The sequence below is a fragment of the Aquarana catesbeiana genome, linkage group LG04 (assembly GCF_042186555.1).
Source record: "Aquarana catesbeiana isolate 2022-GZ linkage group LG04, ASM4218655v1, whole genome shotgun sequence".
NCBI classification, from domain to species: Eukaryota; Metazoa; Chordata; class Amphibia; order Anura; family Ranidae; genus Aquarana; species Aquarana catesbeiana.
The window spans coordinates 634,781,394-634,803,330 of record NC_133327.1 but is presented as its reverse complement, the minus strand read 5'-3'; the positions used below and the strand labels follow the sequence as shown (position 1 = coordinate 634,803,330).

The following is a 21,937-nucleotide window of genomic DNA, read 5'->3' as shown; positions in this document are numbered from 1 at the left end:
TCCCAGGGAGCTGTGTACCTGCTACCTGTCCCCCAGGTTACACAATTATAAACAACAGAATTTCCAAGTAAATCACAGTCTCCTTTTCTTTCATGCCCACCTTAATGATTTTCCATTGTGCATTCAAATGTGCTCACTCCACTCCTCCACCCCCTGTGAACCACCAACACCAGTTGTGTTCTCACCTTGTGTTTATGACCACCATACAGTGTAAGTTTATAAATATTGTGTGAAAAGGATCAAAGGTGGGAACACCCAGAATAATCAGAGCACACCAACCCCTTGAACTGAAACCACCCCGATACACAGATGCGCCGGTCAGAAATTGGTGCCCTGATGAGCTAGATGTAAGTGTACAGTGTAAAGCATTATGAAAGAATATAAAACTGTATGATATAATATGAATCAAAATGACAGATGAAGCTTATGTAAGCTAGATGCTGCCGGTGCCCAGAGTGCTATACAACACACTACTAAATAACTCTAGAAGTGCTGCTTCATTCCAGCATAGGTAGACTGCGTGGCTGTAGGAGGCAAAAAGCAGGGAGAGGGAGAGAAACACATCAACCGTAGTGTAGCATGTAAAGTGTAATTTTCATAGAAAATATAAAAAAGCACTCACAGAAATAAAATAGAGTTCAGCATGACAGTCGGGTAGTCTCGAGAACAGAGATCAGACACGCAACCAGGATACCTTGTCTTGGCTCTTGGCAAGGAGATGGAATGGAAACAGGGAACCTGGGAGCTGGAGCTGGAACCAGAACCTGGAACCCCGAAGGCTGAAAAAGAAGCAAGGTTGCTTTAAAACGTGTTCTGGTTCCAGCTCCTGCTTTTTCTTACTTCATAGGGTGGTTTCAGACCCTGGGCCCTGTGTTCCTTGGCTTTCCAATGACAGCGGTACCCTGCTTCCATTCCATCTCTGCTCTCTTGCCAGTGGCCAAGGCAAGGTATCCTGGTTGCGTGTCTGATCTCTGTCTCAGAGGCTACCTGACTGTCATGCTGGGCTCTATTTTATCTTTGTGAGTTCTTTTTTATATTTTCTATTAAAATTACACTTTACATACTACAAGATGGTTGTTGTGCTTCTCTCCCCCTCCCCACTTTTTGTCTCCTATAAATATCGTGTGTCCCCTTTAAATGGGATCCTTTATCCTCCATCGCCTCTTTTTCCTCCACTGCTTAGAAAAGGGGTGTGCAAAGAAGAATCATTCATCTCTCCAGCAAATGGGGTCTATTGCCCCCACAATATGGCTCAAAGAAAAGACAAAGACTCCATAGTGCTTTACCATATAAAACTTTTTTGTTGATTGGGATCTATTCATAATGCCTGGAGTAAAGGCAAATGAAGGGTGTGGGGCAGACTGGGCCCCAGGTATTTTCACCTTTATTGTCATTAGTTTGCTAAAACTGACATTTGGTAGTTCAAAAGAAAAGCATTTGATGTGAAAATAAGCCCTAGACAAAATAAATTGTAAAAATATTGTTACAATGAAGCCTGCTAATACTGTTTTCAGGGCATTCTGAAATCTGGCAGAGATGGAAGGTACTATTGCTGAGCACCTGAGGGCAGAAAAAACATGTCCACAGAGCAGAGGGACACTTCCCTATGCCTCTTCTGTGCTCGGTCATATGATATCACCAATCACTACCATGTAACTTTGGATACCACAATGCAGGCAATGCAAGGCTTCTCCCAGCATGCCTCTTGGCTTAATCTCTGCTGGCTGCACAACTCAGAGGTCATAGGCATTCCATGCAGTATGGGCAAAGTTTACTTTAAAGCAGAACTGAAGTTCTTTAAAACAGGACTCTGAAACTGCAAGTTAAACATATTGCATGCCATGCAGAGTTGCAGAACTGTATGTCTTGTTGCTTTCTCAAAAGGTTCCTCAGATGCAGTGCAGGCATAGCACCAGGACCTGGGATTTTCTATGACCTCTTGGCTTGTTCTCTGCTGGCTGCTCAGCTCATGGGTCATTTCCCCACCTCCCTCTTAGTATGTCACTGAGCTTCTATATTTGCATAAGGGACAAAATGCTTACAACATGAAAACCCAGTTTGACTTTTTCTCAACAGATAGACACATAGGTGTGCGCAACCTATTGCATTAGGGTGTGCACCCCAAAGCTCACACACACATGTATTTCTATGCAGCCTCAACTGCACTGGACAGTGAATGAATGGGATAGGGCTCTGTGCTTAGCGGCTTCCTGTTCATTCACAAACCGAAGTATAGTAAACACAGTTTACTATGCTTCAGTTATGAATGAATACAGTGAGTGAGTGTGTCCACTGTGTTCATTTATAAAAGGAAGGGACTGGTAAATTACATATTTACTAGCCCTTCCCCCACCTCCATTCTGGGAGCACAACACGAGGGGAAGCCCAGGCAATAGGGGGAATCGACACCACAGGCAGTGATTTAGGTGTGCCCAGGCACACCTGGCACACCGCCTGCACATGCCTGTGGATAGACAGATAAAAAAGGAACAAGTATATGACAATTAAAACAGAAGATATGTCTCTACATACTCAGCATGTGTTGATTTTTTGCATTTTTTTACTGGAATGGAAGATGTCTTGTGATGGCTTGACATGCTGTATTTGAGAAGCTTTGCCGCAATAAAAGAATGAATAGGTGGGACAAAACTGAACTCTAGATTCCTGTGAAATGATGAAAGTATTTCCTACAGGCAACTTCCTGTGAAATAATGATTACATAGATGGTAGAACGCCCTTTATCAACTCCCTCTAATGCTAAGGAAGCAAATAAAATAGACTCTGCGAGTTGCCATATGGAAAATATAAATATCGATAAAGCAAAAGCTAATACAAATGTGGTACTATCTATGCATGCACTAATTCTAACTTGAGGTATTAAAGCGGGGGTCCACCTATCTATCGTTTTTTTTTTTTTGAGTTCATTCACAAACTTTTCTTCTGAGCATTACATACTCACATATTGTGTGTAATATGTCCGCCTGTGTCAGATTTCGTCGGAAAGAATAACTTATATTATTCACTGCAGGCGGTTTCCATCTTCATTGTGGGCATTTGAAGCCCACAAGCATTTATTTCCTGGATGTGGTGAATGCTGTGCTCCCAGCATTCACCGCTCATTCCTGCACATGCTCAGTGGCATCCTGGGAAGCCTGAGACTAGCTCCCAGGAGTCTGGGAGAGGCTAGAAACACGCCTACTACCACGGGAGGAGAACCAGGAAGTGCAAAGAAAAATAGAAAAATAAAAGGTAATTACGGCGATTTAAATTTTTTTAAACGGCATGTCAGCATCTAGGCAAGGAAGAGAATACATACAGATATTGTTCGAAATTTGGGTGGAACCCCGCTTTAAAGTGTTTGCATTTTTAAAAATGTATACTTTAGTTCTGCTTTATGGTTCTGGTCAACATTTAAGGATGCATTCTATGGGTCCTTTGAGAAATATTTAATGTAACACAACAATATCCCTTTTATTTAAAAGGGAATTATGAATCGTAACAACAAGACAATTTCTACCTGGAAAAATGAAAACCAAACTAAGATGTATTGTCGTATTGATTTTTTTTTCCCTGGGATAAATGGTTTTTGTAATATTAATACAGAGGAACCTTTATTACATTGACTCTCCAGGTACGATGCAGCCTGCCCGGAAATCAATTTAAAAAAAAAAGCATCATTTTTTTTTTTCTAGTGAGAAAGCTTTTCACACCGAGTGAATTTCATAAACACTAATCTGTCAAGATTTATATAAATTAGCAATCTGTGATGCTCATTGATCTGATCATTACTGCAAACAAAGACCGTGATGTAAAAAGCTTGCTGCGATTTCTCATTCTTCCAGTAGAGGGCCACAGACATGCATTGCTCAAAATCAGCATGCCGTCAATTTTTAGTAACATGTTATTGAATACGATATATATATATATATATATATATATATATATATATATATATATACATAAAAAAAATACATAAAACGTTTTTATATTAAGAAAATCACTTTTCATGCATATTTATGATCTGCAATACTGCACAGTACTATATTTGTTTTTGCATGTTTTGTTTTGGAATGCATGCAGATAGAATTTTTCCATTGAGAAAAAGCACAAAAATTATTATTATTATTATTATTATAGTACAGGATTTATATAGTGCCAACATTTTGCACAGCACTTTACAAAATCTGATAGAAATGTACCATTTATAATGAATGCATATCTCTCTTTTTTTCAAGGGCCACATGGATTAGTAGCTCTAAACTCTAACTGAATGACATTTAGTTTGCTAAAGCACTGTGTATCATTAACAATTGTTATTTTTTTCTTGGAGGAGATGAAGGTCAGTGCTGCAGTGTGAAGAGTATGAGTAGCTTTGGGAACTTTTTTATGGGGGATGTGTGGGGTTTAGGTATTTATTAAATAAACTGGATGTATACTTTTGAGTGTAAGTTCATCTGTTCACAAAAAGTGAACAGATGAACTAACACCGTGCATCCTCTGTAACCCCTTGGTCTTTGCTGATCTTATCTCCATGGGTGATGAGCTGTCAGTGGCCATGCAGACAGTGCAGCAATCCGGGGAATGGAAAGCCCCACTTACAAAAGGAGATTTGCGGTTGGCTAGATTTGGCGCACAAGATCCTTACCCCGGCCAATGCCCTGGTGGAGCACTGTCTTCTCTGCTGAAGCCCATCCCTCCCCCATCGTGCACCCCAGTCCATGCCAGAGGCCTCCACAGGAAATTTCATCCCCACTGGAAGAACTGTTCACACATAAAGTAGTTTGCTGCAATTTACTAATGGAATTCTGGAAATGGCATAACAGCCACATCACATCGACATACAATCAGCAGTCACGTGACATTACACAGTCAATCACATTTAGTGGACAGTCTGCAGTAGTCCCATGTGAAAGCATATGCAGCACCTTGGCAGCCATCTTTCTCTAACAGTCTCTCCTCCACCCAGAGTCATTAGTACTCACAGGACTGTGCTCTTTATAGTCACCTCCTCCATAGCTACACCTTTCCCAGGACCTTTCAGGGAAGCAAACTCACACGGGGAACTCTTGACCTGGCCTGAAAAGCCTTTTATAATCCACCCTAGGCTTCACCTTCATAAGGGACAGAAAGACTACAGATGGTTCTTCCTGAGTGCAGGATTACTCCCCAGGGCCTACATGTGCTGGTTACATCCACATAGGCATGGGGTTTAAAGTTCCCATGTCCCAAGTGCTGCTAGGGCTCCTCCCAACCTAGCTTATAACAGGGCAAAGACTCACCCATGACATCACTGCAGGAGGGCTCTACCTAAAAGGGGCCGGTACCTGATAACCCTATTTGATGTAACCAGGCACTATTCTGGTAAAGAGCCAAGCACTACACTGTTTCTAATGTGATCTTTTTTCAATAAAAAAAAACAGTTTGGACGTAATTGAAGATCCTTGGTGTGCTGGTGAAAATTTACATTTTGTTCCAGTATCCAGTTGGTGGTCGCTACAGCATTCGGCACCTTAGTAAACACGTGCAATTTGTTTTGGTCCAAATATTTGGACGAATTTTGGGTTATTCGGAGATTTGGATGTATAAAAATCTCAAAAATTAAATACTAATGAATTTTGTTTTCTACGAATTCCACATTTTTGGAACAATTTGAAAAAATATTAACCGATTCAAATTTTGTGTGAATAACAGCTTTTTGTTGAGGAGCAGGCTTCCTTAAGAACCGATGACTCATCAGCTGTCAGCAGGCTTCCCCGCTGTGAGCTGAACTGTAAACAAAAAAATGCCGGCAATTGAAAAGTTAGAAAAAAAACAGCATGGGGTCCCCCCAATCATTACCAGGCCACATACTCATTCACATGGGAGGGCGAGATCTGGCTCCCTTGTTAAAGGGGGGTACAAGATTTCGATAAGCCCCCTGCCCACACATTTTCCACAACCACCGCCTAGGGTTGTGGGAAGAAGCCCTTGTCCCCATCAACACGGAGACAAGGTGTTCTGGGGTGGGGGGTCCCCCTCAATGTTGAGAGCATGTGGCCTGGTATGGTTCAGACTTGCCGGCCGCATGCTCGGATAAAGGCCTGGTATAGATTGGGGGGGACACCACTATTTTTTTTAACTTTTCTATTGCCGGTGTCTTGCCGAGAAAGTTCCCCCGGCGGATAAGGACCCCCCTGTACCGCGCAGGCACAGCGCTTGCGCAGTACGAATGACTAGGAACCGCAGAAAATACCCAAAGCTGAAAAACTTCAATCAGCTGTACACGGCGCCTGCGCCCTGGGTCCAGATTCAAGCCCCACCATCCAAGTGGACCTAGAGGGAGAATAAAAAAGTGCCGAGCAAGGCGAGGCCGTGCCCGAAGCGTGGCGAGCGAAGCGAGGGGCCCTCTTACAGGCGCCGTGTACAGCTGATTTCTATTCTATTCGGCTTTGGCTATTTCCGCCGGCTCCTACTGAGCAAGCGCAGCGCCTGAGCAGTAGAGGGGGGTCCTTATCCGCCGAGGGGAACTTTCTCAGCATTCTTTTGTTTACATTTCAACTCTCAGTGGGGAATCCCGCTGACAGCTGATGAGTCATTGTTTGTTAAGGATGCAACTGCCAGCTTCTTCACACAGAGTTCAAATTGGTCGATAATTTTTCAACAGATCCAAATTCGAGTCATTCCCAAAATTTGCAATTTGTCAGAAAAATACAGTAATACGTGAAACAAAAAAAACTAAACTAAACTAATTCTGAAATGAATCAACAAAACAAAATTAGTAACATAATGAATCTATCTGAAACGAAACAACTTTTTCCATTCTGCACATGTCAAACCTAAAGAGCCCATTCCAGGAATGTGTGCGATGGGAATATGGACTGTGGCTATCACAATGATCACGTCTTACAAGCTCCTGATAATTAGTCTAAGATCAGCAGTTGTCAGTGACAGCTTGGTCTTGAGACTGGAAACTCGGTGTGACTGAGCCTGTTGCTCCCAGTACAAACACAGGAACACATAATTGTGACACCATGCAAACATGCATTATCCCATCGTCATGAACCCACCATGCCACCCTCATTGGAAAAGGCTGCCCCAGACACTGGCCATAATTTCCTTTATGGTAAATACAACATACAGCATTGAAAAGGTCATATGCAGTGCTGGTCTGAATAAAAGCACATTTTATTTATAATTTCTATCTCATACAAGGCTCTAGCCAGAGTGTAGGTGTCATTGATGCAGAAACCCAGAAAACTCCAAGGGGTTGACAATATTTGCATCAAAATAATGTAATACATTTTTTCCCCATACCTTCCTGTGTCTTGACGAAATCCATAGAAGGAGTCACTGCACTGGTCACATTTTACCCCAGATACCGAGGAATCCCCGCACTTGCACTGACCATTTATATCGTCACAGGTGGCACTAACTGATCCTCTGGGGTGACATAGGCATGGCACACACCCTGTGCCCCAATCACCGGAGGAATAAAGACCTGCAACATATAAAGGGGAAAAAATGGTAAGAAAATCTGAATGCCCTTTTTAGTTTTTTTTTTTTTTAAATATATTTAAGAAATTAATTAAATGAATCAATGGATGCTCAATTTTTGCAATTTAACACAATGAAAAAGAAAAGGCCAATTTGTTGTGGTATCTGATAGAGGTAATATTACCTTCATGCATTGGGGTTGATTTACTAAAACTGGAGAGTGCAAAATCTGGTGCAGCTCTACATAGAAACCAATCAGCTTCCAGGTAATTTTGTCAAAGCTTAATTGAACAAGCTGAAGTTAGAAGCTGATTGGCTACAATGCACAGCTGCACCAGATTTTGAACTCTCAAGTTTTAGTAAAGTTTAGGTATTAGAGTTTTTACATAGTTACATTGCTCCAGCTAGGCACTGCTACTTCAATGATCTCCACTAGCTTCTGGTTTCTATGCCGGGCACTACACTGCTGCATTGTGAACACAGGATGTCGCTCAGCAAGGGCGCCATTCAGAGGACACTTTCTCAGTGAATGCAAAGTGATCTCTGATTGGACAAGGTGGAAATTGTGATGTCATTGTCTAGCCTCCTCATCTCTTTCAATCAGAGATCACCTTGCATTCACTGAGAAAATACAAAGTGCTCTCTGAATGGTTATAAAAAGAGTAGGTGCAGTACTCTCAATACTGTGCATAAACAATATAAATAAAGCGATACAAAAAATGTACATATCCCTCTTAGTGATTAGGACAAAACATAAATCTGCACTTGATAGTATATAGTGACCACAATCTACTGTGCTAATATGACAAAATATCACAAAGCTTGTAGCAAGCACCTAATAGCAAAAAACTTTTTAAAAATAATTGTACAGTTAAATCTGTGCGTAAAGTGCTACAAAAACCTTCAGTGATCAAAAATCTTAATGTGATATCCAGTGTCCATAAAATGTTCAAAAGATGAATACACTTGTAGCACCCTGGTGTTTAGGCAGGGTTGCTAGTAAATTTAGTTTGCCAGGCGGTAGTTGCCCTGGTTAATTGTTAGTAGATCCACTGATTCCTCTCTAGTTCTGGACTTGCTACACCTTCTCTCTTCTGTCGCTAGGTGATGTTATGCTGGTGACATTAGATAGACAAGGGCTTAGTAAGGTCAGGTTACGAATGGATGGGGTGTCTCAGCCAATGGGCAGGGTTTTTTTTAAGCCCCTTTCCCTGCTGGGAGAGCCTATTTATTTGGGTGGAGTCAGGTGATCGTGGTTTTGTGCCACCTGGAAGGCTGTCTGGGTGGGCATGTGTTATGCTGCCCCAAGCTGCTAGGCCGAAATCCTGAGGCCTATCTCGGGGACATCTGGCTGCTAGGCTGTCTCAGGGCCTATCCAGAAGCATGAGAAGCAGCACAGGATTGGGACTGCAGGATTGGAGTCCAACCGAGAGTAGAGGTTCAGCCGGAAGGAGAACCAGTTGTGGTTGGAGGTAGAGGGCAAGCTGTCGCCACTAAGGGACTATCCTCCTTGTTACCGGAGACCACTGTGAGTAAGCTGGAGCCAGTACCACACCAGTCTTCTCTCCAGCCGGGGGCGGTGAAGAAGTGGGAAAACTTCAGCAAGTGTGAAGACAGGGACCCAGGGTGACAGCAAAGGTGACGCTTGAGGAGCATCAGTGAGTGCCAAGCCAGGAATCTTGCGGGTCAGCAGGGGTGACGCTTGAAGAGTAATATTGTGAGTGCCAAGCCAGGGACTCAGCCGGGAACTGGGAGTGAAAGAGCTCAGGGGATCCAGTGGCGATTGGGTCCGAGAGTCTACAGTGAGAGACAGGGAGCTCAATGAGTATTAGTCTACAGTGAGAGACTGTAGAGTGTGAGGAGAACTATTCTGTGTTACCAATAGTTAAGTACAATACCTTTAGTGACTGTCACAAGACTTGTTGCCATAGGAGACAGCGGTCCTACCTATACAGAAGTGGTATCCGGCTGGAAGCCTTCCACTGTATATCTGTCTATCTTTAGAAGTCTCGGAGTCTGCCAATTATCATTGCATCTATTTAAGGGTGTCCTGGCCCTAACCCACTCTCCCACAGTTCTGTTAAGAGACAATTAATCTCTTTTGCATTCAAAAAGTGTCTGGCGCCCATTACTCCATCTTGCATCACACCCACCATGCCTTGTAACCCACTCTACAAAGACGGATGTAAGCTATCCCTGACTCTGGAGGTCACCATCAGGCCTTTGGAGATCCGGGACCTTGCTACATACTGTATATCTAAAATGTCCACAAATAAATAAAAGTTCATCAATCTGCCTGTGATTTTTTGTCCTCAAAATCGTGCTCCCTCTGCCATTTAAACCAACATACTATTGTGGTACTTCTGTGCACCTCCTCCTCTTCCTTACGTGTTCCCAAACAATCCCCATCAAGTGATGCACTCACTAGATCGTATGACCCAATAAGTTGGTCCAAAATAGCCTTTTTTTGTCATTATTGTACTTTTTCAGCAAAACACCACTCCTTCTGTCCTCTACTCCCCATCAGTTTAGCGCTCATGTCTAAATCTCCTCTGGTATTCCAGTCCACCAGTCCAGGAATTAACAAAACAGAGAAACCGGAGATTGTGCAATAACATTTATTAAGAACGAATAAAATGTTATATACAAAATATGCACACATTAAATTGTGCCCATTTTAGACGCATTTTGCCTTTGTGTCTTCGCGTTGGGCGGGGCAGAAGGTCTCTTATGTAATTTTTGCCATGTCATTACCGGTGCATGGAATGCATGCCCGTGGGAGAGCAGGAAGTAGGGCAAGTAAAAGCATTTCCATTGCTGGAGTGATGTGATTGAACTCTGTGCCTACCAAACCCAGTTACTATGTCAAGCACAAGCCTCATAAACTAAACAAAAAAGGTATCGTGCTTCACGCACTCCCCCTCCCAGATATTGCAGCTCAGAGTGGAAGGTTTCAGCAATAGAAGCTGAGAGTGGAAGGTTTTAGCAATAGAAGCTATGCTGCCAATACAGAATGCAGTGGGCATGACTAGGTGTGTCCAGATTCACAACTTACAGGCTTGTGATTTAGCAGTGACAATGCCGATAACCACACCCACTGCAACAATTTATCATTCCACTGTGGTGAAAGCAGGCATAGCCTATGTGAGAGGGGCAACTCTACTCTGAATTCAGGAGCAGTGAAGCATTGTTTCCACACCACCACAAGAACCTGCATTATATGGACTTCACTGGCAGGCTCACCAGGTATTTGTGGGACTTTGCAGGGAGACTGAAATAAAACTGTAAGTGCAGATGCAATTATAATTTAGTGTGGCAGCACACACACACATAAAGTATTCATACCCCTTGACATTTTCCACATTTTGTCATGTTACAACCAAAAACATAAATGTATTATATTGAGATTTTATGTGATAGACCAGGTGTAGGCGATCCAGGTGGAGATCTACCTGGACAACATTGAAGAGACCAAAGATCACCGGGGTGCAGCGCCCCCATTTTTTTAAAGAAATTAACTAGCAAGCCCCAATAAAAAGTTAAGACCGCATTAAAGAAAAATGAAAGATCGACTAAAACTAATGTCACTGTAAAAATATAAACTTAGCCTACCTTAAAAGCTAGCTTCAGTGAGAAACTCAGCATTCATTTTCATTCACAATTTTCTTTATGTCTGGGGAGTAATCGGTTACCCCCACAAGTCTGATGCCGGAGATCATTATGAAGGCAGAACATCTGGTACTGCAGGCTGATTTGCTTGACTAATAGCCAGGCCTGGCTATTTTCTCTGATTTCTGGTCAGTGCAAGTAGTATGTAGGGCAGTGTCCAGTGTAAGTACTGTAGTATGTAGGGCAGTGTACAGCAGTCAGTAGTATGTTGGGCAGTGTACATAGGTCAGTAGTATGTAGGGCAGTTTACAGAGGTCAGTAGTATGTAGGGCAATGTATAGGGGTTAGTAGTATGTAGGGCAGCGTACAGAGGTCAGTAGTATGTAAGGCAGTGTACAGAGGTCAGTAGAATGTAGGGTAGTGTACAGCGGTCAGTAGTATGTTGGGCAGTGTACAGAGGTCAGTAGTTTGTAGGACAGCGTACATAGGTCAGTAGTATGTAGGGCAGTGTACAGAGGTCAATAGTATGTAGGGGGGTATGGTATTGGGGGGATCAGGAGGGCTGAGGTGTCAGGATGGTATGGTATTGGGGAAATCATTAGGACTGGTGTGTCAGGAGGGTATGGTATTGGGGGAATCAGGAGGGCTGGGGTATCAGGAGGATATGGTATTGGGGGGTCAGAAGGGAATGGTACTGGGGTGTCAGGAGAGCTGGAATGTCAGGTGGGCTGGAGTGTACAGAAGTTTTAAATGCAGAGTTGCACAAGGAAGGTGTGGCGCTGATCCCTGATGGCAATCCTCTCACCTGCCCCATAGCAACTTTGGATTGGGGAGGAAGAGGGCCGGTGGCGATGGGCGTGCAATATCCTTATGAAGCGCTCAGGCGTGTTGGGAGAAGAGCCCGAACCCATCTAAGGTAATCTGGAGGCTTTCCCTGCCCGCAGCCACATGTATGCAAGGGGCAGGGACTGTCTCTGCAGCCTGGAGTCGGGTGAGCATGCGCATGCGCCGCTCTGGAGTGAGGACCAGGCTTGCAACAGTGGAATGTCTTCACGGTCTACCTGTCACCTGTCGGCGGTTGACAGGTAGCCCGCCATTTGACAGGTTGCCAATCCCCGTGATAAACCAACACAAAGTGGCACATAATTGTAAAGTGAAAGGAAAATGATAATGGTTTTCAAAATTTTTTACAAATAAATACGTGAAAAGTGTGACATGCATTTATATTCAGGCCTCCTGAGTCAATACTTTGTAGAACCACCTTTACAGCTGCAAGTCTTTTTGGGGATGTCTTTACCAGCTTTGCACATCTAGAGAGTGACATTTTTGCCCATTCTACTTTGCAAAATAGCTCAAGCTCTGTCAGATTGGATGGAGAGCGTCTGTGAACAGCAATTTTCAAGTCTTGCTACAGATTCTCAATTGGATTTAGGTCTGGGCTTTGACTGGGCCATTCTAACACATGAATATGCTTTAATCTAAACCATTCGATTGTAGCTCTAGCTGTATGTTTAGGGGTGTTGTCCTGCTGGAAGGTGAACCTCCGCCCCAGCCTCAAATCTTTTGCAGACTCTAACAGGTTTTCTTTTGCTTCCACCACTGTTTCACAGTGGGGATGGTGTGTTCAGGGTGATGTGCAGTGTTAGTTTTCCATCACACATAGCGTTTTGCATTTAGGCCTAAAAGTAAAATTTTGGTCTCATCTGACCAGAGCACCTTCTTTCACATGTTTACTGTGTCCTCCATATGGCTTCTCGCAAACTGCAAATGGGACTTCTTATGGCTTTCTTTCAACTATGGCCTTCCTCTTGGCACTCTTCCATAAAGGCCAGATTTGTGGAGTGCATGATTAATAGTTGTCCTGTGGACAGATTCTTCCACCCGAGCTGTGGATCTCTGCAGCTCCTCCAGAGTTACCATGGGCATCTTGGCTGCTTCTCTGATTAATGCTCTTCTTGCCCAGCCTGTCAGTTTAGGTGGACTGCCATGTCTTGGTAGGTTTGCAGTTGTGCCATACTCTTTCCATTTTTGGATGATGGATTGAACAGTGCTCCGTGAGATGTTCAAAACTTGGGATATTTTTTTATAACCTTTATCCCTGACTTGTCTAGTGTGTTCCTTGGCCTTCATAATGCTGTTTGTTCACTAAGGTTCTCTAACAAACCTTCACAGAACAGCTGCATTTGTACTGAGATTAAATTACACACAGGTGGACTCTATTTGCTAATTAGGTGACTTCTAAAAGCAATTGGTTCCTCCAGATTTTAGTTAGGGGTGTCAGAGTAAAAGGGGCTGAATATATATGCACACCACACTTTTCAGATATTTATTTGTAAAATTTTGAAAACCATTTATCATTTTCCTTCCACTTCACAATTATGTGCCACTTTGTATTGGTTTATCATATAAAATCCCAATAAAATGCATTTACGTTTTTGGTTGTAACATGAAAAAATGTGGAAAATTATATAAATTATATTTGTTTATTTATTTTTTATGGGATGCTGGAATGATTCCTGAATTGCTTCCCCAAAAAAATAAAATAAAAAAAAGACTCCAATCCTTGTTCTCCTGTAACACAGTAACACAGGGCACTAAAGTCTTTAGTAAACTACATTGCAGCTTTGCACTAATGACATATAACTCTTGTTCAACAGGCTAGCTTTATTATTAATATTTTTCACAGAGTTGCTTTAAAGAAAACCAGTTACCAATGGGGATCTTTAATAATTTGAATATACACTCTTGAATTACGATAATAATGCAGCCTTACCTCTCAGGGATTATTTGATATTTTATTATTTACTTATTTTCTCTCACTTTTGGAGCAAAAGGGTCAGACTAATTTATAGGATGCACGACCATCTCATGTCTGAGCTCAGTGCTAATAACAGGATTTTAGAAAACTGTCATATAAGAACGGCGATGTCAGGATAACATAAAAAGAAAACTAAAAGTTTTCATTGATAGTTTTTACCATCTTCCAGCAGTCTGGACATAAAGTATGGGCCTGGAGCTGAAGCGCAGCATAAGAGTAGGGCCAGCATGATGGGGTTTTCCCTATAAGGCTATAGCAAGGAAGGGGGTTGTTAAGAAAGTGATACAGTTGGTAGGAGGGTTAAGTATCAGGAGAGATATGATAAGAGGTACCCATTGGAGGATAATAGGGTGGGGCAGGGTGTGGCTGGGTGGTCCTAATGGGTTGCTAGGTGGGTGTTGGTCTGTCAGTATCACTTGGAATTTGGACAGCAACCGAGTAGATTCTCTGAGTAGCTGTGTCTGGCAGTTAACAGAATTAAGATGGAGGATCTTGACAATATGCTGGCCAGGATTCATGCGGCGGCGGTTGCCAATGGACCGCAATGGCTACGTGATAAATTGTCTGGACTTTTGCCGGAGTCGTGGCAGGTAATTGCTACACCTGCCCCTTCTATTACATGCGCTAGGAGGTCAAGGCCTCCTGAGCATTTGAGCCCTGAATTGACTTCGAGGGGGTGTCGCCGCGCTGGGAGCCCAGTAATGGACCCTTTAGCTTCTGCAGCCAAGAGAATGCCTTCTCAGCAGGCTAGCGGAGCTTGGAGGAATCCTCTTCACAGGCGTCCCCCTGGGGGAAGAAGTGGGTCAGCCACACGATCCCACCCCCCTTCTACAGCTTTACAGGACCATACGGCTGCCTCTGTGGGTGCTACGCCCGCCATTAGAGCAGCCCTGCGGGGGAGAGTGCGTTCACCCAGTGCCGGCCTGATGCCTGGGATGGCCGGGACTGTCAGCAAAAGAAGCAGAGGTTACCAGAGGGGAGCCGGCGCCGAGCCTACAGCTCAGCGGGACCAGCGTACAGCTTCTGTCACAAGCCCTAGGCAGAGAGCGCAGCGCGGGAGGAGGAATTTGAGGGAGAACGGAGCGGCGGCCTCCGGTGATGTCATCGGCCGGCGCCTGTCAATGGCGCGAAGTACGGGCGTGATACATGAAGAGGCAGAGCGGTCGGAAGAAGAACCGTCAGCATCTGAGGATGGAGAGGTGGGGGCGGATGCCGGCCCAAGGAGAAGAGAGGATGATCAGCTGCAGGGATTCGGAGTGACGGCTGAGCAGTCTGGGCAGCCTGGTAAGTACTATCCATGTGTGTCTTATGTGTCTACTGTTATGTTGTCTGAGTCTGCTGTCAGTACAGGAATGTTGTCACAGGGGCAGGTACAAGAGAAGGGGGGCTCTGTGGCTGAAGGAGGACAGCAATCTATGGGGGGGGGGGTGCTGTGATGGGCCTAAGGCAAGACTCTGCTGTTAGGGAGATAGCCTTACAGGACACGGCTGTGAGGGGGGGGTCCTTGCTAGGGGTGCCGTCGGTGGTGCCGGCAACGGCAGCCGGGATGACTGGTGTGGCTGGACTACTACAAGCATTCATGCCAGGTTTCAGTGAGGTGCTAGCCAGGTGCGACATGGGGACAAGTGCGACTGGGGTTGTTTCCCCGGCGTCAAGTGCGACTGGGGTTGTTTCCCCGGCATCAGCATGGACAGCTGCGCAGTCTCCGATAAGTTCATCAGGGGATGTGGCCAGCCAGAGCTCACCTGGGGGGCTAGCGGGAGGGGTATCGGTGACGTCCCCCCAGGAGGGGGCAGGGCAGGCGGTGGTGGCTACGTCATCCGCAGAGGCATCGTCACAGAGCTCAGTCAAGGCGGCTGAGGAGGGAAAGAAGTCCACGGGGGACACCGAGGGTGTGCGTTTAGCGGACGTGGCAAAATGCTAAGTATATGTGTGCTTCGAGGGAACGCTGGGATCTCATTTAAAACAGGAAGTGCGTGACAGGATTTGGAAAGGTGAGTACGTGGAGATATTCTCCCTGTTACCCCTAGAAAAGTTTAACCTGGACAAGGTCAAGCCAGATGAGAGTAAGAAGGAGGAAGAGGTGAAGCGGCGATACTGGCTTATTCCCAGGACTTTTGTGAATTGGCTACAGGCGTTCAATATTCTTGCCAGTGTCATAGGCGAGAAGTCTCCAGATCAATGCTCCGCGCTGTTTTGTTACGCGGATGCAATTGGTGAGGCGCAGAGGGTGTACGGGGGAGTGTCCTGGTTGCGTTACGATGAACAATTCCGTCAACGCAAGGCGCTCAGGCCATCAATCAGGTGGGACCACAAGGATATCAGCTTGTGGATAAAGTTGATGACCCAGGCGCGGGCGACAAACACCCCCTTTTCAGGGGGGGCTAGTGGGGGAGCAGGAACCGCGTCACAATCGGCCGGAAAGCGGAAAGGTTTCTGTTGGCAGTTCAATGAAGGGAACTGTAGATTCGGGGGATCATGCCGGTTCCGACATGAATGCTCAGGCTGCGGGGGATCTCATCCACTTGCGAAATGCTTTAAACAAAACAAAGGTAAGTCTGGTGAAGCTGGCAAGAGGGAGGACGCCGGTGAAGGTGGAAAAACTGGTTCCATTCCTAAGTAGGTATCCTGATCAAACGGCGGCACGGCTTCTTTTACATGGTTTTTCTGTAGGTTTTAGGATCCCTTGCACTTTATCCGGTGTTCCTCCTGTCCCTGCTAATTTGTTGTCGGGGCGACAACACCAATCGGTGGTGTCGGAGAAATTGGCTAAGGAAGTGGCTTTGGGTAGGATGGCAGGCCCTTTCGAAGCACCCCCTGTAGTGGAGTTGGTTGTTTCTCCGTTGGGAGTGGTTCCCAAGAAGGAACCCAATTCTTTCCGGTTGATCCACCATCTTTCATATCCGCATGGTTTGTCGGTTAATGATGCCATTGACCGCGAGTTTTGTACGGTCTCTTACGCATCTTTTGACAAGGCGGTTAGTTGGGTTCGGAAGTTTGGCAAGGGGGCTCTTTTGGTGAAGACGGATATAGAATCGGCTTTCCGCCTTCTTCCGGTGCATCCCGACAGCTTCCGTTTGTTGGGCTGCATGTGAGAGGGTCATTATTTTGTCGATCTCTGCCTGCCTATGGGTTGTGCCGTATCTTGTTCACTTTTTGAAACGTTCAGCTCCTTTTTGGAATGGGTGGTGAGGGATGTGTCCGGTTTGCATTCCATAATTGACTACCTGGACGATTTCTTGGTGATTGGCCCTTCAACGGGCAGGGGGTGCCATATTCTGTTGGCCACGTTGCAATACGTTTTTGAGTTATTCGGTGTACCTTTGGTGCAAGAAAAAACTGAAGGGCCGGTCACCACGCTGACATTTCTGGGGATTGTGATTGACACGGTGCGTATGGAGTGCCGGCTCCCCTTTGATAAGGTGGAGGACATGCAGGCAGCAGTGTCCTTTGCCCTCGGCAGCAACAAGATTCGCTTACGTTCATTGCAGTCTTTGTTGGGCAAGTTGAATTTTGCATGCCGCATTATGCCCATGGGCAGGATCTTCTGCAGGCGTTTGGCTTCGGCCACGTCGGGGGTCAAGGCACCGCACCATTTTGTGCGTTTGTCTAAGGCACACAAAGACGATTTGCGGGTATGGCAGTTGTTCCTGGCACAGTTCAATGGTAGGTCATTGTGGATGGATGAGATGGTTCCTGCGTGCGACTTGGAGCTTTATACGGATGCGGCCGGGGCAGTCGGTTACGGAGCAATCTTGGGGAGTCAGTGGAGTGCTGGTGAATGGCCGGACTCATGGCGCAAGGCGGACTTACTGGGCAATCTGGTGCTGTTGGAGTTATTTCCCATTGTGATGGCGGTGGAAATTTGGCAGCAGGAATTTGGGAACAAACAGGTTCTGTTTCACTGTGACAATCTGGGGGTTGTACAGGCTATTAACAAAATTTCCGCTTCTTCCCCACCGGTGGTGCGTTTTCTGAGGCATTTAGTGCTGTTATGTTTGTGTCTGAATTGTTACGTTCGTGCTGTTCATGTTTCGGGTGTGACCAATAATGTGGCTGATGCTTTGTCTCGCTTACAGTGGAACAGATTCAGAATGTTGGCGCCGGGAGCGGAACAGCATGGCAGGCCTTGCCCGGACCACTTATGGGACACCGCATTCGAACGGTAACAAGGCTCATCAAGGATTCTGTGTGCACTGCTACGTGGACCGCATATGAGAAGGTTTGGGGGGAGTGGCTTTCACTCGAACGGGAGGTAGGTGGATGTGCTAGCGAAGGTGACCATTTGTGCTTGGTGCTAGAATTCATTGGCAGGAATGTGGAAGGTGGAGTTTCCGCATCCAAATTGGGTCAAAAAATGTCGGGCTTGGCTGTTTGGTTTCAATTGTCTGGGGTTGGGGATGTCACCAAGCATGCTTTGGTGAAACGGGTTTTGCGGGGCTACAGGCGGGGTAAGAACACACGGGATTCCCGCCGCCTGATTTCATTCAGCATGCTAGGGGCTATCATAGGTGTCATGGGTGAGGTTTGTTCCTCAGCTTACGAGGCTGCGCTTTTTAGAACGGCATTTATTTTGGCATTTTTTGGGGCGTTCAGAATTGGAGAATTCGTGTGCAGGTCAAAACAGGGTGGAGGTGGTTTGGACTGGGCTGATGTGGTGCTTAGGGATGAAGTGGTGTCCCTTTTAATTTGCAGGTCCAAAACTGACCAAGGTGGTAAAGGTGCATGGGTTACTTTGGGGGAGGTAAGGAGCTCGCCCTTGTGCCCTGTTCGGGCAGTTCGGGAATGGTTGGAGGTCAGGGGCACAGACTGCGGCCCTTTGCTTCAACATAGTAATGGTTTTGCGTTGTCTAGGTTTCAGTTTGGGGTCATTTTCAAGAAGTGTCTCCTGGCTGCAGGTTTTTCGACACAGAATTACTCCTCCCATTCTTTCAGAATTGGAGTGGCTACCGAAGCGGCCCGATGGGGCCAGGAAGACAAGCTAGTGCATCAACTTGGTAGATGGGAGTCACAACGTTTTCGACTGTATGTGTGGCCTCATCTATTGTGAGAGTGTGTAGGTCGTAGGTAAGCACGGTTAAGTGGGGGTGTAAGGTGATCTTGTTTTACGTGTGTTTCTGTTTCTTGTGTTTTCTTACATGTTTGTGGGTGTTCAATTGTTGGTTTCTTGTCGTGAGTTTTGGTGCTGGGGATTTGTGTTGTTTATGTTTTGTGTTACTTTACAGGTTCGGAATGTTTGGTGTGGATCCTGGGCCATTCTTACGTTTTCTGGGGGGTAAGAGGGCTGAGGTTAGGCAGGATGGTCGTCAGTTGGGATTCTCCAGAGAACAGGTCAGGATCCGGTGGATCGGGGTCAGGGGCATGTTGTGGTCGAGGGTTCTTCCAGAAGTGCACCATTACGCCAGGCTTGACAGGCCCCCTGACGTGCTTTTACTTCATGTGGGAGGAAATGATTTGGGGCTCCGGGCGTCCAGGGAATTATGCAGAGACATTAAATATGATTTCTTAAGATTGCGTACCCTGTTCCCGGACACAATTGTAGTATGGTCGGACATGGTGGCCAGGGCCTCCTGGCGTTTGGCTGTATCTGTGGAGCGGATTAATAGAGCCAGGATCAAGATCAATAAGGCTGTAGCAAAATTTTTTGTCCGCAACGGCGGTTTGGCGATTCCTCACAGGAAATTAGAGCAGGATCCGTGGTTGTACTTGAGAGGGGACGGGGTTCATTTGAATGCAGTAGGGATTGATCTTTGGTTCCTGGGCTTACAAGACGGAATTCAAAGAGCTCTGTGGGTGTGGCGGGCCGCCCGGGCGTAAGGTTTCACGCCGGGTGTCTTGGCAGAGGTCGTAGGGTTTTTGAAGGCGGGGATAGTGAATTTCTTTGGAAAAAGATGGGTTGGCCCATTTCTGGTAGGGGTGTACCTGCCCTAATAAGGGCGGGAGTAATAGTTGGCTGTATTGGCTGGTGACTTTGCCTAAATTTGTCCCAGAGCTGGCGTAAAGCACGGCTGGGGGCCGTTATAGGCGAGGTAGTGCCAGATACAGAAATTTGAGCTGTCAAGGGTGCCTTAAAAAATCCTATGCAGTTTTTTCAAGTCAGTTATTTCTTTTATTAAAGTTTTGTTATGGTTTGTTTTTTGTGTAATAAAATAGGCTGCTATGGCCATTTTAACCCAAAAACAAGTTGTCTGGCTTAATTATTGTAATTTGGTAAGGTAGTAATTGGGTATTGGGTGATGGCATACAGCCGATAATGTAGGCAATACCCCAATCAAGTATAGGCTTGGAGCTGAAGTGCAGCATAAGAGTAGGGCCAGCATGATGGGGTTTTCCCTATAAGGCTATAGCAAGGTGGGGGTTGTTAAGAAAGTGATACAGTTGGTAGGAGGGTTAAGTATCAGGAGAGATATGATAAGAGGTACCCATTGGAGGATAATAGGGTGGGGCAGGGTGTGGCTGGGTGGTCCTAATGCAGTGGTTCTCAACTCCAGTCCTCGGGACCCACCAACAGGTCAGATTTTAAGTATTACCTTGGGGAGTTGCAGACTAGAATACTGCAATCACTGAGCAGCAAGTGATATCACCTGTGATGTATTTCAGCTATCTTGCAAACCTGGCCTGTTGGTGGGTCCTGAGGACTGGAGTTGAGAACCACTGTCCTAATGGGTTGCTAGGTGGGTGTTGGTCTGTCAGTATCACTTGGAATTTGGACAGCAACTGAGTAGATTCTCCCACCCTCTCTCCCTAATTTTTCGTATGCTATTGGGGGAATGTGATGTTTATTTGTGTGGGTAATTTTTGCGCGGATTGCATAGTGTCATAGCAGATGGCAGAGGTCGTAGGGTTTTTGAAGGCAGGGATAGTGAATTTCTTTGGAAAAAGATGGGTTGGGCCCATCTCTGGTAGGGGTGTACCTGCCCTAATAAGGGCGGGAGTAATAGTTGGCTGTATTGGCTGGTGAATTTGCCTAAATTTGTCCCAGAGCTGGCGTAAAGCACGGCTGGGGGCCGTAATAGGCGAGGTAGTGCCAGATACAGAAATTTGAGCCGTCAAGGGTGCCATCAAAAATCCTATGCAGTTTTTTCAAGTCAGTTATTTCTTTTATTAAAGTTTTGTTATGGTTTGTTTTTTGTGTAATAAAATAGGCTGCTATGGCCATTTTAACTCAAAAACAAGTTGTCTGGCTTAATTATTGTAATTTGGTAAGGTGGTAATTGGGTATTGGGTGATGGCATACAGCCGATAATGTGGGCAATACCCCAATCATGTCAGTTGTCAGCCCAAAGCTCAGGCAGGAGACAGGAAACCTGTCCTGTTCACTAAGGTGTAAAAACTATCAATGCTAGTAAATTTTGAGTGCTGGCAACTTGTGCTTGTCTTCAAATATGGTCCCTTTTACCTTAGGCTTTTGTTTTATGCAAGACCTTGAATTTAACTGTAAAATGGGAGACCCTCTACTGGCCACAGAAGCTTTGACATTTAACATCTGAGTAACAAAGGCTGGGTCTATAACTGCTGTAGGTTGACCACACTTGGAAGGAAGTGCTGCCCCGTTATACAGCTTAGGCCTAGGATCCAAATGAACCAATGTGAACACAAATACAGGTATTAGATGCCACCAGGTTATAATGGATTTATTTTGTCTAAATTTCTTTTTTTTTCTAAAGTACAAACTTTATAAACTAATTTTCTTGTGCATAACCATATAATACAAATTGTAATTAAATGGGTTGTAAACCTTCATGTTTTTTCACCTTAATGCATACTATACATTAAGGTGAAAAAAACACCTGGCAGTGACCGGCCCCCCAGCCCCCCCCGTTTTACTTACATGAGCCCTGGAACTTGATCCGTCGGGAACACACTATCTTTCTGCCCCGGGTTCTCTGCTCTTGATTGGATAGATTGATAGCAGCGCAGCCATTGGCTCTCGCTGCTGTCAATCAAATCCAATGACACGGGCATCGGGGGGCTTGGTGGGGTAGAGTCATACATTCGGCGGATATGGACATTGAATGCTGGACTCGGGAGCGCACC

General features: G+C 45.4%; 1 protein-coding gene across 1 annotated transcript in view; it reads right to left on the bottom strand.

The window, feature by feature from the left end:
• The window catches only part of USH2A (usherin), a 1,400,924-nt gene that overhangs the window by 1,084,917 nt on the left and 294,070 nt on the right, over window positions 1–21,937 (bottom strand). Inside the window, exon 14 of the mRNA XM_073628975.1 lies at window positions 7,294–7,477. Coding sequence (XP_073485076.1) covers window positions 7,294–7,477 — 184 coding nt within the window. The remainder of the gene's footprint in view (window positions 1–7,293; window positions 7,478–21,937) is intronic.